This window comes from Emys orbicularis, chromosome 24, assembly GCF_028017835.1.
Source record: "Emys orbicularis isolate rEmyOrb1 chromosome 24, rEmyOrb1.hap1, whole genome shotgun sequence".
Lineage (NCBI taxonomy): Eukaryota > Metazoa > Chordata > Testudines > Emydidae > Emys > Emys orbicularis.
Window position 1 is genome coordinate 15,139,499 of NC_088706.1, and position 17,410 is coordinate 15,156,908.

The 17,410-nt window shown below is 58.4% G+C and overlaps 1 protein-coding gene across 1 annotated transcript; it reads right to left on the minus strand.

Moving 5' to 3' along the window:
- Positions 1–559: 559 nt before the first annotated feature.
- On the minus strand, positions 560–16,860 carry TMEM59L (transmembrane protein 59 like). Its single transcript, XM_065422391.1, has 8 exons — positions 16,696–16,860; positions 11,738–11,843; positions 9,920–10,014; positions 3,423–3,569; positions 2,656–2,764; positions 1,850–1,961; positions 1,222–1,339; positions 560–721 (listed from the first exon to the last, which is right to left on the minus strand). The coding sequence occupies exons 1-8, from the start codon at positions 16,858–16,860 to the stop codon at positions 560–562; spliced, it is 1,014 nt and encodes a 337-aa protein (XP_065278463.1).
- Positions 16,861–17,410: the final 550 nt, after the last annotated feature.

Sequence of the window (17,410 nt, forward strand, 5' to 3'; positions counted from 1 at the left end):
GAGCCCCCATCCGCTTCCTGCAAAACCAGCAGCCCTGAGGCTTGCCAGGTGAGGGCTCTGCCGTGAACCCCAAGGGGTCCCCCACCACACGCAGCTCCTGTTCCAGACAGGTGCTGCCACGCCAACTCCCACGCTCCCTCCCCACCCCCACGGCAGGGCGCACTCTCTCCCTGCCCCCCCGTGCTCCCACCAGTCATCTGACTCCAGCCAACCAAGGTCACAGACCGTGTTGTTCTCACTAAAGCTCCCCACCTGGAGCACCGGAGACACAAGGCAAGAAACCCCCTCAGTACCGCTCCCGGCTGGGGCTGAGATTGTGAACAGGGGGAGGAAAACAATTCCCCCTCCCACGCACGAGGACAATAGATGGAGGTGGGGCCGGACGCTGATGGCTCCCTCATGGCCCAGGACGGTTATCTTCAGACACAGTGCGGTGCAGGGGTTTAAAACAGCAGAAAGCGGGAAGGCAGATCAAAACAAAGGGGGGGGGGTTGCATTAAAATGTTCACAGGAAATAAGGCATGGAGATGACAGGCTGGCGGGGGGTGGGGGAGGGGCTCTAGATCACGGTTTTGTCCAGATCCACCTTGACCGGCAGCGGCCCCGCCTCCTCGTTGTCGTCCGCTGGGCAGATGGTGACAGCAATCACAGGGTGCAGAGAAAAGGGGGCCGAGCCATCCAGGTCCTCCAGGTACTCCTTATCGCCGTTAATGCTCAGCGGCTGGAAGAGAGTCATAGCCAGACACCAGGTGACAGGGCGTGGCTGGGGGTGGAGGGGGCTGTGGCAGCAGAGAGGGGGGACATATCGCGGCAGGGGGCTGGTTTGCACCCATCGGGGACCCATCCCCGAGTCTGTTATCACCACAGCTCCCAGAGTTTCTGGGATTTATTTCCCAACTGGAGCCACGATTTAACCCCTCAAAATAAACCAGTCTCGGGCGCTGCTTGGCTAACGTCACGCTGTGAAGTGCCAAGGCCCCGGTGTACTGGGGGCATGTGCGAGGATGGGGTATTTTTTTGTGCTTTCCAGGCTCTCCTCCCCACTCAGTGTCACCACCATGCTGCTCTCCACCAGCAGACAGTGCTATGCAGGCCAAGGGTACGAAGTGCCCCCAGCCCACCCGGACGTCCCCCAGTGGGCTGTAGCTGGGCTCAGCGCACGGTCCCGGCTCAGTGGCATCTGCACCTGAGTTTGCCCTAGGATGCCGGCTGGCTCCGTACCTGGGTCTTGATGTGCTGGTCCGGGGCGGTCACTAGGCTGGCACAGCTGAGCCACAACATCACCATGATGGAGAGGAAGAGGCAGGCAGCCAGGATCCAGCGAGGAAGGCCTGAGCGCCTGTAGCACCCCACCACCCCCCGCCAAAGAGAGAGGACAAATTTATGGCTGGGCATCAGGGTGGAGGGGGGCACAAACAGGATTCAGAGCTGGCCGACGAGGGAAGGATTTCCCCTGGCTACCACCAACCTGCCTCCTCCATGGAGCATTCCCTTTGCAGTCTCACCCCTGGCCAAATAACCCCACCCCTCACCAGATAGCCCCGCCCCCGGACCAAATAACCCCACCCCTCACCCAGATGGCCCCGCCCCTGGATCAAATAACCCCACCCCTCACCCAGATGGCCCCACCCCTGGATCAAATAACCCCACCCCTTGCTAGTAACATTTTGCAAGAGTGGTTTATTCTGCAATGGAAATCCCTATCCCCACCTCACTACCCCCCCATCCCCTTTCTAGCCCCCTGTCTCTTTTTCTCCCCCCCACATATCCCTCCCCCAATTTGCCAAGGCTTTTCATTCTGCCTCTCCCTCTGCCCCCCTCACCCCTGCGGGGCCAGGCCTGCACCTACTTGGACATGCAGCCCAGGAAGTCGTGCTCTGGTTGTTGGGTCTCCAGGTGCTGGAGCTTGGCTTTGCTCTTTGGCTCTTTCATGGGGGGTTTCTCCAGCTTTTCCTGGGGGCCTGGCAGGACGACACCCAGACCCAAGTGACTCCCCGGCCACAGCAGGCTGGGCACAACCACCCGGGCCCCCAATGAAGCTGGGGCAGCTGCTCGCGTGCCAAGGCCAGGAAGGGGAGGGTAGAAAACGGGGCAAAGAGGACTGCAAGGTCTTGACCTGGCTTACTTGATAGCAGCCTAGAATGAGACCATCCCCCAAAGTCTTAAAATAATGATCACTCCAGGCGTTAAACTAGGCTCCAGGAGGCTGGGCACAGCCCCCCCAGCCCCCCACTGGAACGTCGCGATGGGGCTGTGACTGGTCAGGAGCCCGTGCGCAGTGAGTTTGGTGGGTTCTCAGTTTGGTTCCCAGCACCCAGGTGTCCACGGCTCAAACCCACCCCCACAGGCCTCGTGCTGGCAGCCTCGGCAGAGGCTGGAGACGGAAGGGGACAGGGCACCTGAGCTGCCTGATGCCCCACCCCAGGTCAGGACTGTGTGTGGAAGCTCCCAGAGTAGGGGGGATGGTCCCAGCTCAGTGGAGGGGGGCATGGGCGGGATGGGCGATCTGCCCCTCGGGTAGAAGAGTGTGTGCATGTACCAGGGGGGCTAATCAGAGGCCACAGGCTCTAGAGAAACCGGCTCAGAGCTGGAAGCACTTTCCAGCAGCTCCCAGCCCCCTCGCCCCACCTGGCCCAAGCACTGCCCCTTGCTCACCTATGTGGGGCTTCAGGGTGTTAGGACTGGAGACAGGCCAGGACTTCTCCATCAGCTCCGACTTGGGCGCTGGCGCCTCGGGCACCGGGTACTCGATCTCCGGCTGGGACTGAGGGGTTAGGGTTCAACCAGAAACAAAAAGGACCAAAACGCAGTTAGTGACTGAGCCCCAAAACCTCCTGTGGGGGCAGGACTGGCCCATGGGGGGGAAGCACGCGGAATAGTGAGGGCCAGATCCCTCCTGCTGCATTAACCCCCAGAGACAGCCTCTCGCTGTGTCTGGGCAGCACCTCGCACAGTGGGGCCCAATCTCAGGGCCCGTCCTCGGCCGCACCAGATACAAACCACAGCAGTTATTATTGTAGGGACGCAGGACTTGCCACAAATCCTCAGACACTGGTTTGTCAGTCAGCCTGTCTGTCTGGCCATTGTACTTCTCGGGCGCCTGTCACCTCGGCAGTGTCTGAGTGCTGGATGAGACAATCTAGTCTAGCACCAGACCATGACTCCATCTGGTAGCCCAGTATCCTACCTCCCTGCTGTACCTAATGTGGTGTCCCAGTCCTGGTTCTGGCCAATACCTGATGCTTTGCAGGAAGGCAAATATACCTGGTGACTGGTGAAATGCTCGGCACGGGTGGGATAAGAGGGAACCCCTTCCTGACCCCCTGCAGCACTAGCTTCTGCCCTGAAGCATGGGGTTCCGTGCCCTGTTCCCATAGCCACGCAGGGCCACTGATGACCTCAGCAGCGTGAGCCTGCCCTACCTGGAACACCACCACTTTGCCATCGTCTGCCTGCAGGTAGAAGGTCCAGGTGGAGGAGATGAAGCTCTGGGCAGAGCTGACGATGTCGTTGCAAAAGCTGGAGACCAAGTCAAACATGGAGAAGGACACGGGCTGCAGCTCCAGACTCTGAAAATCAGCAAAGAGAAGAGCACCAGCTCGCTGTGCTGGGAACCTCCGCGTTGTCCTGTCCCACCCCAGCCCCGGCTCTCTAGCGCACAGGAGAGGCCGTTCAGGACTCAAGGCTCTGCTCCAGGGCTCTAAAGCAGGTCTATTGACCAGACCATGCTGAATGACCCACCGCAGCGCTCTTGGCCTTAATGAGCTATGAACCCTCCTGAGAGTGATAGGATGGTCTAGTGGTTAGAGCACTAGCCTAGCCCTTGGGAGACCTGGCCTCAATTCTCAGCTCTGCCACAGAGTCTCTCTGTGATCTGGGGCAAGTCTCTTAGCCTCTCTGTTCCTCAGTTTCCCCACCTGTGCAACGGGGATTACAGCCCTGCACCGCGAGGATTAATCCATTGCCGACATGGAGACTCTCAGATACTGCAGGGAGGGGGACAGAAGACAGCTAACCTCCATATCGCCCAGGGCAGTGGCTGGCATGAAATGCGTTCATAGGACTCCGTCTAGGGCCCCCTGCACAAGCACTCGTGCCTTCTCGAAGCACCATTGGCCTCAGCACGAAGGCCGCGAGCTGAGCGGGCCACGGAGATCAGAGTCAACACACACTGGCAGGAGGCGCTGGGGATAAACGGGGGCTGCGTGGCTGCCAGCCCAGCTCCTTCCACCAGCACTAAACTCACATGAAAATGTTATAAAGAAGAGGAGCTGAGATGCCGAGGGCATTTCTCATCTTGGCAGCTTAGCCATGCCCCGGATTCTTGGCTCTTTGCAAGGTTTGTTATGTTTTAAAGCATCCCTGCTGGAATCTGCTTGGCTGCTCCTTGCCATGGACGTAGAACATTTTCCAAGGCTGGGCATGCCAGAGCCCCTCATACGGTCAGATGAGCAAACAGGAAAGAAATAGGTCAGGTTCTGTAGCTGATTATTGTGCTAAATCTGCTTTGCTTGCTTGCCCAGGAATCCAAAGGAAACATATTTTGGGTGGAATGAATGGAATCAGGGAATGTTTGGAACGCTATCGCCATGGAGCAATCTTGTTTGGGACCTGGCCTTTCACAGAGTTTCATCCACCCATTCTTTCAGGGGAAGCAGGGACAGATGCTTGTCCCCTTTACAGGGACAGCTGCCACTCCGATACAGCCAAGCAACTGAGGCTTCTTTCTCACAAAGAAAAACATTGACCTCTGCCACTGATTCTGTGTTCGGCCTTGGGCATGTCACGGGACCATTTCACACCTAAGTTTCCCCATGTTTAATGCTTGTTACCAGCCTCCCAGGGGTTCATTCATTAATTAGTAGAAAGCACTTTGAGCTCTTGGGCTGAGAAGCTATAGAGGCAGCACCGTATCCCCATGCCTGATCCTTGCTCCTTACTGCAGAAAGCCATCCTGCAAAGGTGAAAGCCTCTACCCGAGGCCAAAGGCTAACCCAGTTATTTGGGCAAAAGCTGAATCAATTAAATGTAGGAGGAAAAGAGGCGGAGAAAGGGATAGCCAATCAAAACCCAGGGAGCCTGGAATAATCACAGGTAAGAACCTTCCATCTTGGGAATTCAACACCACCCCCTAGCTTAGCCCAAATCAACGGCAGGCCTAGCACAATGCAATGAACCTGCCGTTTATGATTTGATTTAAATAGCACAACAGCCCTGCACTGGGTGGTTCTGCTTCCAACAGCCCAGACCAACCCACTCCCTGGGCAATGTTATTAGAAGGTTCCCTATAAGCACTGGCGCCATTCACCTGTCTCCTGCATCCCAGGTACCTGGTGACCATCAAATGCCCCGAAGGTGTGCCATGCAGGCGGGATTCTCGGAGGGGGAACGACAAGGACATGAAATAAGCAAAGACCCCTTTTTGCTGTCAAATATTTGTAAGTGTTGTTTGCTAATGGGGAATTTTACTGCTGCGTGAGGGGCTGCAAAGACCTGAGATTGCAGGGATTCAAAATGCCCGGCTGCAGAGCGCAGAGCCAGGATAGCGTCTTCCAAAGGGCTGCAGCCATTGGCGTAATGACGCTGCGATGTGGGGGTACGACACACGGCTGCTGCCATGTGGTGGCAAGGGGGACGTGGGGCAATTGAATAAAGGGGGACAGCTGACCAGATGTCTGTGCTTCAGACAGGTGGCCTACGAGGAGTTATCACAGCCGTCTCCATCTTCAGCCAGCTGATCTGCTGAGTGTGCGTTGGGGGGGGGGGGAAGGGAGAGACGTCGGGAAGGGGAAATGGCAACCAGGATCTACAGTTTTCCTGTTTCTTTCATTTTACAAAGGAAGTCAGCCTCTAGCTGCTACGGCTGGAGCTTCCAAAGGTGAAGTGAGCGTACAGGGTGGAGTGATGCCTGCCTGAGTCTGCAGCGAGCCTGAAGCAATAGCTCCAAGATGGTCACTGCCCCGTCCATTTCAACCGGTGCTAGCTCAGATCCAACCTCCCTGCTCATCGCAGCATGTGAGGAAGGAGAGGATGGGTCGGACTGTGCAGATCTGCACCAGCATTGCCCAAAATGCGGGCGGGGGATTACCGGCAGGGAGGTGGCATGGTGGAAGATGAATCCGTTCCAATGGAAAAGCCTTTAACCCCAGGGAGAGAGCGACTGACCTCGTCCTCCTGACGGGCAGGCTGAGACACGTTAGACGTGGCTCCACCTAGGCGTCAATGCTGTCCCTGCCCACTAGCTCTCACTGCCTCTGCTGTCCACACAGGGGCCAGGTCAGCTGGGATCGGAACACACAGCGCTGCCTCCTCCTGGGGTCTGAGACAGAACTTGTCTCCCAGTACCTTTAAAATCTAAACAGCCCCAGGGTATCACCCCCTTGGCGTGCGGCTGGGCTCTGTGCAGCAGCCGTACTGGACACCAGAACCACCAGCAAGCTTTAAACCCCAGGTTTGGCCAGGACCGACACTCCCTCCCCGCTGCCAGGCACAGCCAGTCACTCCTCCGAGCCTGTCTGCCGTGGCAGCTGTCAGCACAGATATGTCTGCCGCAGCGGCTCCAGGCTGCCCTGCCTGCGCCCGCGCCACTCTCTCGCCCACGTGTCTGCATGCCCTGGCCCCCAGACCTCTTCCGGGGGGAAGGCCCATCAACAGCCCCTGTGAGACAGCTGCAGAGCAGGATCCATTGCCCCAGCCACTGGAGGGCGAGTATGGATACTCCTGCGCCCAGGCCCTGAGCACGGCTCCCAGGGGAGCAGCCATGTGTCTGCTTGGAGCAGCATGGGGGCCCCGCGTCCCGGGGAGCAGGTACTGACCACACACCCGCAGGACCCTGCAATCCCAGACCAGGCCATCGGCCCTTCTAGCCCCACCTCCTCCCGCCAATCCCCAGTGCTGCCAAAGGAGACAAAAGCTCCCCACAATGCAGCTGGGCGGAGATGCAAGGTGCTGTACATGGGGCCAAGGAGCGGATTTGCTCCCAGCCCCTGCTGCTCCAGGCAGTCTCCTCACGCTCTGCTATAGAGAGGTCTGATCATTGCAGCTTTGCCGTGCGACGGTGAAACAGAGCGTCCAGGGGCCCAGTCTCAGGCGGCCTCTCCCAACGCCCCACAGGGCACGCGGAGGCTGGGGTATCCCAGGGCTCAATCCACCCCAGTGCTCTCAATGCAACACCTCGTGCTGGGGCTGAACGAAATCCAACCCCTCCCCGCTGAGAACAATAAAAGCTGCGTCTGGGTAGCAACGCCCCCTCACCACACGCCCCGGGGTCCTGCCGGGCACAGGGCTAACACCTCACACACTCCCACTGGGTGAAGAAGGATGCGAGGGTCGCGGTGGGGGCTTGCAATCAGTCTGGGGCGGGGGGTCTGGCCCGAGATTGGCTGCGCTGTGGTGCCATCTCCAGACCATCGGTACTGAGGGGCTCTGTCATGGCTGGAGCAGGGACTGTATGCGCTCCACCGGGGGGGGGGGGGGGCGGAGAGGGTTACCACAGCCCCGCAAGGAAGGGAAAACAGCAGGGGGTGATGAAGGCAAATCACTCAGATTACAGGCTTCTGGTCCAGCCTGGATTCTCCAGGGACCAACAGACCGAGAGGGGAGATTTGGCCTGAACAGCCTGAGCTGGGACAGACTCAGGGCTTCATTCTGGTTCCTGATCTCAAGGCTGATATGAACTTGTAACCAGAGGAAAAGCCCAGTTGTGGGTTTGAGGGACCAACCACTACCAGGGCCCCAGGCTGGAGTCGGGGGCACCTCTCGGTAGAATGCAGGTAGGGCCTTTTATTGGTTTTAGAGGCTTTCTCTGTAATGCTTTTACCCTCCAGGATAAATGCGCTTGCTGAGCAGGAGCTGGGGGGTAACTGGTAACGTGCTGGTCTCAGCCCCCGGAGAGAGAGCGAAGCACCAGCGCTGGCTGCTTAGGCCGCTGGGGATATCGCCGTGTAGAGCAGGGAGCTGGGGAGTGAGCCATGAGGCTCCACCCAGGAGAGATGACGCTGAGAGCCGAATGACGCTCCCTGACACAGCCGCCAGGGAGCACGTAGGGGGGAAAACAGCTGCCGTTCCCCCGAATCTCTCAGTCCTCCACTCTACTCACTAGCCACATACCCATCCTCTCCAAGAGGCAGGAATAGAACCCCGGAGTCCTGCCTCCCAGCCCCCACTGCTCTGCTCGCTGGACACTTCCAGAGCCAGGAGTCCTGTCTCCCAGTGTCTTGCTTGGCTCACTCGCTAACAATCCCCTCCAAGGACGGGCAGAGAACCCAGGTGTCCTCCCCCCCTGTTCTCTGCTCTAACTGCTGGATGGCACTGCCTGACCGTGGCTCTGAGGACACGGCAGCCCAGGCTGGCTTCCTCTGGAACAGATGCACCGTGACTCACTCACATGGGGATGTTCCCAGCCCTTGCCTTCCCCGCCTTCTGCCCACAAGCACTTTGGAGAAGGAGCCAAATGCACGAGCCTCGGCCTCCTGGGACGGACAGACCACAGAGCTCTAATCCGATTAGAGCCGGTTTCCAGAAACTGTGCCCTTGTGCTGCTTCCCGCTCCCGGCTCTGGAAACGGCTAATCTGGTTCCCCCCACCAGGGCATTGGCGCCAACGTTGCACCGTGGACAGGTGCCAAGAGGGGACGGAGCCCTGCATCACCCGCCCAAAAAGTGCAGAGCTCCCCTGGGGGACTGTGCCAGAACCACCACCAGAAAGGGGGGGAACAAGGTCAAATGCTCCCATCATGCACCCTCCGAGTGCAGCCGGATCCACCTGCTGCGTTTCTAGGGCGGCCCTGGCCATTGCCCTTTGAACACAGCTGGGTTGGGTCCCTTTTCCCGTTGCACCTTTGGCCAGCACGAACGATGACGAGGGAAGAAGGGAAAAGGAAGAGAGGAGAACGTGCTGCTGGACAAGGGAGTTCCACGCATTCCTGCCGGGCCGAATCAATGCAAGGTCCATGTGCCCTTCCTCTGCTCCACTTACCTCCGGGATGCAGAGTCTAGACAGAGGGGGCAGGGCAAACTCTCCCTCTATCCTTCAATCAGACAGCGAATTCCTCTGCATCCGCAGATCCCGCCAGCCCTGCACTGGTCTCCCCAGCTGCCCAGCGGATCGTCTTCCTCCAAGACACCCTGTTGGCTCCGTACGTTCACGGCACCCTGAGCCGACAGGCGCCAGCAGCACAGCTCTCTGGGCTTTGGCCCCCGAGAGATAACAAGGGCATGAGGAAGAAGGTAACGGCCCTGTATCCAACCCGCCCTCCCCTGTTCCTTGGCGTGAACTGCTGCCTGCCCCATCCCACGGGGATCCCCCAGATCTGGGCTGAGGACAGCAACTGCCCCGCCAGATTTCCTCATGACACAGCCATTGAATGGGACCTTTGGTTACTGCCCCTGGAATGGACAGGGCTCTGTCTGCAGGAGGGGGCCTCCATTCCAGGTGCTGTCGATCCAGGTTTTCCTCCGAGCTGTCCCAGGCGAGAGGCCGAGCTCACCCAATCTGCTGGCCAGATGGTCAGCTCAGCACTGCCGAGAGATGAGCACGAGCTGGCTTCCGGCCCCCGCCTGGAATGGACCCTGGCTCTAACCCTGCTCCCAGGAGCCTTGGGCCGTGGTGGGAGAATGAAACTCCGTCAGCTCCTTGGCTTCCCTGCCAGCGCGGCTGAGCCGGAGACGGGAGGGGCCGTCTGCTGGTGCTCATCTCCCACTATGATCCAGAGGTGCTGCAACTAGGGGTGCTGGGGGAGCTGCTGCACCCCCTGGCTTGAAGGGGTTCCCATCATACCCAGGGGTTACAGCTTGGTTCAATGGCTCCCAGGCCCCCCACTGTACACACTGTTCCAGCCCCCCTGCTGCGAGCTGGTCTGTTCAGGCCCATTACCCAGGCAGCAGAGCCCCTTGGCACTAGGGAAAGAGGAGGCTGAAACCTTGTCTTTCCGGCTCTGCGATTCGGGCAGCTGCTTCCTGCATCCAGTCGTGCAGCCGAACTGCTCCTCGGCGCTGCCATAGGCTTCGATACAAGCTGCAAGACAGGAGGGGAAGGGAACGGTCAGGGCCGGGGCACCCGCAGCCGTCGGACACGAGCGAATTCGGAGCTCAGGACAACAAGGGGCTGGCAGCACGGCCTAGAGCCAGGCAGAGCCCACCCTGCTCTTCCAGGGCACCCACAGCCCCCTGCTATGCCAGCCCTGGGCTTCCATGGGCAGCTGTCAGCGTTCCTCAGCCCTGACTGCTATTCCAGAGCTGGACTTCTGCACAGAGAGAGCCAGGTCACAGTCAAAGTCCTGTGACGTGGACAAACGCCCCCCCTGGACTGGGATGAGACCCCCCCAGCTCTGAGTCAAACACCCAGCTCCAGGGTGTGTCCACCAGCCAAACCCCGTCCGACAGCCCAGCGGAGTCACCCGGAGAGCGCCCCTGGGCTGAGCTGGGCACACACAGGGCTGCCTGACGGGCTCCATGCCCTATTTCATTTCTGCCCAAAGACTAATCAATCATGGCAATCAGCACAACGTTCCCAGACAGGTCTCAGCCTCCAATAGGAAACACCTGGATTTCCCATAAGCAGAGCATTAGCCCACGCCGGAACGGCCCAGTCCCCGTTCCAAGCAGCTATCCTGAGATCCCAGCGGCATGGCATAGGGGGGTCGTCTCCCCTACAATACCCTAGACACTGAGGCCTTGTCTACTCTGCGGGGACATTAAAGCCCCCAGAGCACTTTTCCCAAGAGTAGGGGGGTTGCCCAAATAGCCTCGGCTGAAAAGTCCACCCGCCCTGGTGCTGAATACCGGCTGCTCCGCTCCGTCCCAGAGGTGGCTGCAGTTCAGTGAGGCTGCAAAGTGCTTTGGGATCCCTTGTGATGAGAGGCACTGGGGGGTTAGCACATCATCCCTGGGCCAGGGAGGAAGCCTGGTTTGCTCACATGGCACCGGGAACTTGCTGGACAGCCTTCGGCCTGGCGGGGGGATTCGGTTGCTGCTGTGGGAAACTTCCATCTTTGCAGCTGCCTGCCGGTGAGGCTAGAGCTGCACCCCTGGCGGGGTGGTTGGCTTCAGCAGAGGATCCTCCCCTCCCTTCTCCTACCCCTTTGAGAGGTTGAACTCACGATCAGAACATTATTAATCCCCTTGGTATTTGCTGTGGCCACAGCCCTAATGGGTTCATGTGGGGCCTTGCATCCACGTGACCCTCCAACTTCCAGGATTTCCACCAGGGAACGAGCGGAGCCGGCCCGGATTTCCACCAGGGAGTGAGCGGAGCCGGCCCGGATTTGCACCAGGGAGCAAGCGGAGACAGCCCGGATTTGCACCAGGGAGCGAGCAGAGTTGGCCCGGATTTCCACCAGGGAACGAGCGGAGCCGGCCCGGATTTGCACCAGGGAGCGAGCGGAGCCGGCCCGGATTTGCACCAGCGAACGAGCGGAGCCGGCCCGGATTTGCACCAGGGAGCGAGCGGAGCCAGCCCGGATTTGCACCAGGGAGCGAGCGGAGTTGGCTCGGATTTCCACCAGGGAACGAGCGGAGCCGGCCCGGATTTGCACCAGGGAGCGAGCGGAGCCAGCCTGGATTTGCACTGCTGGTGCATCACGGCCATGGAACTTTGTCTGGACAGCATGGGAGCGCAGAAGGCGCAGAAGCAACCTCTGTCCTGACAGGAATAAGTGGAGAAGCCACTTCTGGACAATGTAATGAGGGGCTGTGGGAGAAGAGGGGAGGGAAAGTTAATTGGCTGCGCTGTTCTTTACCTGATTCACATTCGGCTCTGGTTGTGTTCAGCTCGGCGCTCGCATCCACAAAGTGACAGATGGAGAACAGCCGGCATCCTCGGTAACAGGCGTTGAGCACGGCATCCTGGAGAGAGGAAGAGGAGAGCTAGGAGCCGGTACAACACACAGTGCAGTGGCTGCACCCCAGTGTCCTGCAAATACCCGAATGCCCCTGGGGACCCAGCTGTGCTCTGGGACTGGGGCAGCAGGGAAGGGGCGGGGCGGGAGGGCGCTATCCACTGCATGGGACCAGAACCCCCAGTGGTTGGATCACTGACACCAGCTCCAGATCCTTCCTCCCTGTCGATGGACCACAAGCATCAAGACCTAGCACTACGTCTAGGTGGTGGCACCGTCTCCCCGGAGGGGTGGTGGAACCCCAGTGCGTTGGGCATTTACCGCGAGGCTGGACAAGGCCCTGCAGAATACACTGTAGGGAAGGAACGGGGATAGGGCTCCCAGGGGAATGGACTAGATCAGTGGTTCACAACCTGTGGACCATGGAGCCCTGGGGGTCTGCAGACTATGTCTACGATTTCCAAAGGGGTCTGCCCCTCCCTTCGAAATTCTGTAGGGATCCGCAAATGACAAAAGGTTGAAAAGCCCCTGGACTAGAGGAGCCCGAGCTGGCCTTCTGCATCTCTCACTGGTCTGACCCACCTGGCACTGGGCAGCCTGCAGCGCCGCATGGTTCTCTGAAAAGCTCAGCGTGACATTGGAAACGTCTGGCTGCCCAAGAACTCTGGGCCTGGCGAGCCAACAGGACGTGCGTTTCTCACACAGACTCTGTGGGCCCATGCACGTGGGGGAGTCTGCGGGTAGCTGTCCACGCATATGTTTGCTGGGGGGGCACAGTCCTGAGGGCACCTTCACCCCCCCACCCAGAATCCTGACTGGCCCGAGAGAAATGGCTCCTACCATGGGGCTGGGCCCCAGGGAGACCTGCTCCGGCCTCAGCAAACACAGCAGCAAAAGAACCGAGGTGCCGTTTGCTGCACTCGTCTCCTGGGTGCTGCGCCCAGCAACCTGCCCCCATATCGTCACTGACCAGCAGTGGGGGAGTTCGGGGCCGCAGCAGGACACACAGCCCCCTCCCCCCGCCTAGCTGTCTTTGCCAGGGCCCGATTCTGCCAGGCAATCACCCACAGCAGCCCTGTGAGGCGAGGCCAACCCTGAGCCCTCTCACCTGAGCTCACCTCTGCCCCACACGGCCACTGAGGAGGCTGCTTGGAAACCAGCCATGTGACGCTTCCACCTTAGTCTCTGTGGCACCACAGCTCAGGCCCTGCACTTGGCACGGGGCGTCCTTACACGCGTGTGAAGTATTGATCCCTCCCCAGTGTTAGTATCACCAATATCGTGTGTATTGGGATCATGCCTGGCTGGGATCAAGGCCCATTATGCTCGGGGCCGGACACACGCGTAACAAAAGGAGGGTCCCTGACCCACAGTAAAGTAGCTACACCACTACCTAGCTCTTTGCATGAGTAGATTTGAAATCATTACCCCCATTTTACAGATGGGGAAACTGAGGCATGGAGCAAGGACGTGACTTGCCCAGGGTCATCTAACAGGCCAGTGGCAGAGACAGGAATAGAACCCAGATCTCCTGAGTCTCAGGCCAGTGTTCTAGCCAAGAGACAGCAAACAGACCCAACAGAGACCAGGCAGGAGCCCCCAGGAAGAAGGAGATATTCCCATCAGTCTGACAAGCAGCTGACCCAGTCACCGCGGAGCACTCTGCAGGGAGGGTGAAAGAGGTGAGTTTTAAGGCAAGCTTGGCAGGAAGTCAGCATGGCCCTGGACCAGCGATTGTAAGTAGGGCTGTGGTTACTCTTCTCTACGTTTCAGAGTAGCAGCCGTGTTAGTCTGTATCCGCAAAAATAACAGGAGTACTTGTGGCACCTTAGAGACTAACAAATTTATTAGTCTTCTCTACGTGCGTGGCGATCTCACTGCATGAGACTAAATGACAGTAAACCCAGAACTAAAACAAGGGCAAGAAAGGAAAATGCCTGGGAATAACTGAGCACTGGCTGGTAAATGGAGCCCACAGAACTGCACGGTTGGTTTTCTGAGACCACGAGTGATTTATTCCAAAAGGGGGCAAGGGAATTTCCCATCTCCACCAGTCTGTCCTTTGGCTCGACATGTTCAGCAACCTCCCAGCCCGGGAGTGTATTTCTCTATGGTCGCGTTTGAAAACAGACAAAGACACACGATTTACCTAAGTCTACAGCTTCATAACCTCTGCTTTGCACAGCACACCAGGGCTGAATCCCAAACGTCTCTGTGCCAGGAAATGGGAGCGCAGCCCTGCATTTCTCATGCTCAAATGCTGCGCGGATAACAGAGATGCCGTTGGATACCCTTCGGCATGAGCCTTTAGAAGGATCCATTTTACACTTCCTCTTCGAGGGTCCATGTATCACACAACTGGCCTGTACACTGAGGGACGCCCTAGGGCATGGAAGCGGGGTAGGATCATCCTTGCTAAGAAAGGGAGACGCTGTCCAGGGTCACTAAAACAAACAACTTTTATCGCCGCCTGCCCAGCTTCTGTCTGGGCAAACAAACAGCCACTTGCAAGGGGATACACCGGAAGAGCCCAGGCTGCCCGATTTGCTAGCTCTCCCCCTGAAATCACTGCTTTATGCACATCCTGGCTCAGAGGAGTTATTCCAGCAGGAAGGAGATGCTGGCATTCAAGTGGACTGCAGCAGCATCCAGTCCCCTCCATTCTCTGCTACATCGCGGGCAGCCTCAGCCTTGTGCAAAAGCAACCCTGGGAATTCTACAGCACAGCCCAAGGCTGCCCTGATTTTTTTAAACATGGAGGTGCCGTGGGCAGAGGCGACAGAACCCAGCATGCAGTGTTCCAGCAAAGGCACTCAGATCTCCATAGAACATTGCATGTTGGGATCTGTAGTCTCCACAAGCCGCAGCGAGGTGGCTGCAACCAGCCGAACGCCATACAAGCCAGGTGCTGCCCTCACATGCTTGGGCGAGTTGCTAAGGCCAGCTGTAGGCTTTTCCTTTTTGCAGCATGTGTCATGTACTTCAAGCGGGTTTCACATTTTAAGCAGGTCTTTGCGAGATATAAAGTTACAGACCCCCCCAAATGTTTTCGATTCGCACCCAGCTCCTGTGGCTGAACCCACAGGGACTCCACGCTTTCACCTCCAAAGCAGGATCGCTAACCAGAAAGCAGCCCAAATGGCTTGGAAATCAGCCTTCCCATTTCAGAATAACACGAGTTCTCACACGCACCCGTGTACAAAAACCTACCCAGAACAGCCCCAGTCCCCCCCCCCCTCCGCCTTCCTGTTCGTTTGAGAAAATCCTTCCCCCGAAGCATTATTTATTGCAAACAAACAATCCAGAAAACAAAAGCTAAAATGGACACGACCAGGACTTGGAAAAATCTTGGGCTTTGAGTTTTTCAAGTATTTTTATTGTTGCTGCACAAACAAAAGTCGGTCCCATTTCTGGATGAAAGGGGACGACACCAAGTGCAGATAAACCTGTTCAATATATTTTCAAAGGATCGGTTACCAAGTCTGGGAGGACAAAGACCGGATTCTTCTTTCCTGATGAATGACCAGAGTGGATACCATGAATGGGGGTGGGGAGTATTTCAATTACTTTTTAACTAAACTATTATTATGGGTGTATTATGGATGGCAAGTGTCTGATGACACCATGCATTTCCCCCCCCTCCCTTGAACTGGTTTTAACAGCAGAAAATGTGACTGGTTTTAAAACAATCACCTGGGCTTTTCCCCTGCTGTGTTTGGATATGTCACATGGAGCTTTGATGGCCTTTTCTACCTGCCAACGTACGACCTTAGTACATTTATTACGGCAAGGCTAGGCAGACTCTGATCCGAGGCCTTAGTTTGAAGTTATTAGTCTAGAAGCCAGAACTGGGGGGTTTTCAATGATTATTGTTTGTCTGGTTCTTGTCATTGCAGCTCTTATGAATGATACTCAAGCGATTTCCTGAGCGCACTATTGGCTCCAGCACTAACGACAGCTTCATCCAATGCTGTGCGTGCACCAGTGTGAGGAGTTTGGCAGTTCTCAGTCTCCGACACGGCCCTCCCCCTGGCGGAGGAGGCATACGGGAAGGAGAAGGTGCCCTAGGGATGCAGTGCTTTTCTCTCACTCATGGGTTTGCTGGAGAATGGGGCGGGGAGGGGAATACACAGACATCTTTCAGCTGAGCCTGTGAGGGGGGAGCTGTGGGAAAGAAAGCAGGTGTCCGGCTGCATAACACAACCAGATCCAGCCACTGGCTTCTGCTCTTTAATTGGACACCTGGTGCCTTGCAGAATAAAATGGATGAACAGCAATTTTATCAACACCATCCCTCATCGCCCGCCCCCAACCCCCGCACCTGGGCAGCAGCCTCTGCCTGGGCACCTTCCACTAGTCAAAGAGCATCTCCTTGATGAATGCCCTTATTTTTAGTAAGAAGCTCACACCCCCCTCCCCCCCGGCTCAGGTTTTTTAAAGGACCCCCCCCCCAGCACCAGGCGAGGTCAGGAATCCATGGGCAAGGCTTTCAAAGGGGAGCCGGGCAGCCCAGAGGCCCCGAACCCGCATAAGCAGAAAGAGGCAGAGGCAGAGCCAGGCTGGGGGGGGGGGGGGATTCCACATGACAAACCTTCTCCCTGCTGCAAAAAAAAAAATAATTAGACCCATCAGCCCCCTTCCTCCTTGCAAAACAAATCAATCCCCCCCCTTCAGACAGCAGGGCTGGCGCCCCCCCGGCACGATGCAAAGACACTGGAAGATGGACGCCACCCCCCCCCCCGGTGTTTTGCTTTTGCTCACAGGCTCCCTCCCCCCCCGACAAATCTGTTCCTCTAACCCCCCCCCCCCCCCCCCGGTTCCCAGGCGGGCAGAGCCGGGCTCGGACCCGCCGCACTCACCCGGGCTGCGCCTGGGGGGTGGCCGCAGCGCTGCTGGCAGGCGCCGATGTCCCCCAGCGGCGGGGAGAAGGGAGCCTCGGAGCCCGCGGCGGAGGCCAGCGCCAGGCAGAGGCAGAGCAGGGGCAGGGGCAGGGGGCCGCGCCCCGCCATCCCGGCGCGTTGCATGGCTCCCCCCGGCCGCTCGCAGTGCGGGGCTGCAGCCCACCAGCCCGGGGAGAGGGAGCGCGCGGTGCCCGGCGGTGTCTGTAGCCCCGTGACGTGCTTTGCACAGAGCGAGGGAGTCTGGGAGAGAGACGGGGGGAGGAGAGGGGGGGTGCGGGCAGCAGGGGATGCAACGGTGCCACATGCATCCCTGCTGCAGGCTCTGCGCTGGAGCTGCTGCTGGAGAAGCAGCGAGCCAGGGCCGGTGCTCAGCAGGGCTGGCACAAGGCCCCAGGGACCCTTCCATCACTGGGGCTGCCTGAGGGGCCCTGGGATGAGCGTGCCCAGGAGTTCCCTGGACTGGAGGATGGTGCAGCCAGGCCTGCTCTCCTGCGGCGCAGTCCGCGCTGGGGCTGGCCCGGCTGGGATCACCCCTCGGCATGAACTCTCACCTCCGCTCACTTGCTGCGGGGAGAGGAACGGAGCCGGGTGGGTCGGAGGCGGGAATGAGGCAATGGAAAGTGGAGGGCGCAGGTTAGCGTGGGGTCTGTCGAGCAGTGGGATGTGCTGGATA

Excerpts from the sequence above, each read along its gene's own strand:
- TMEM59L (XM_065422391.1), bottom strand. The coding sequence starts at position 16,860 with ATGCAACGCGCCGGGATGGCGGGGCGCGGCCCCCTGCCCCTGCCCCTG. Across the intron at positions 10,015-11,737 it reads CAGAGCCGAATGTGAATCAG|CTTGTATCGAAGCCTATGGC; the intron begins GTAAAGAACAGC and ends CCTGTCTTGCAG. Across the intron at positions 2,765-3,422 it reads GCAAAGTGGTGGTGTTCCAG|TCCCAGCCGGAGATCGAGTA; the intron begins GTAGGGCAGGCT and ends CTAACCCCTCAG.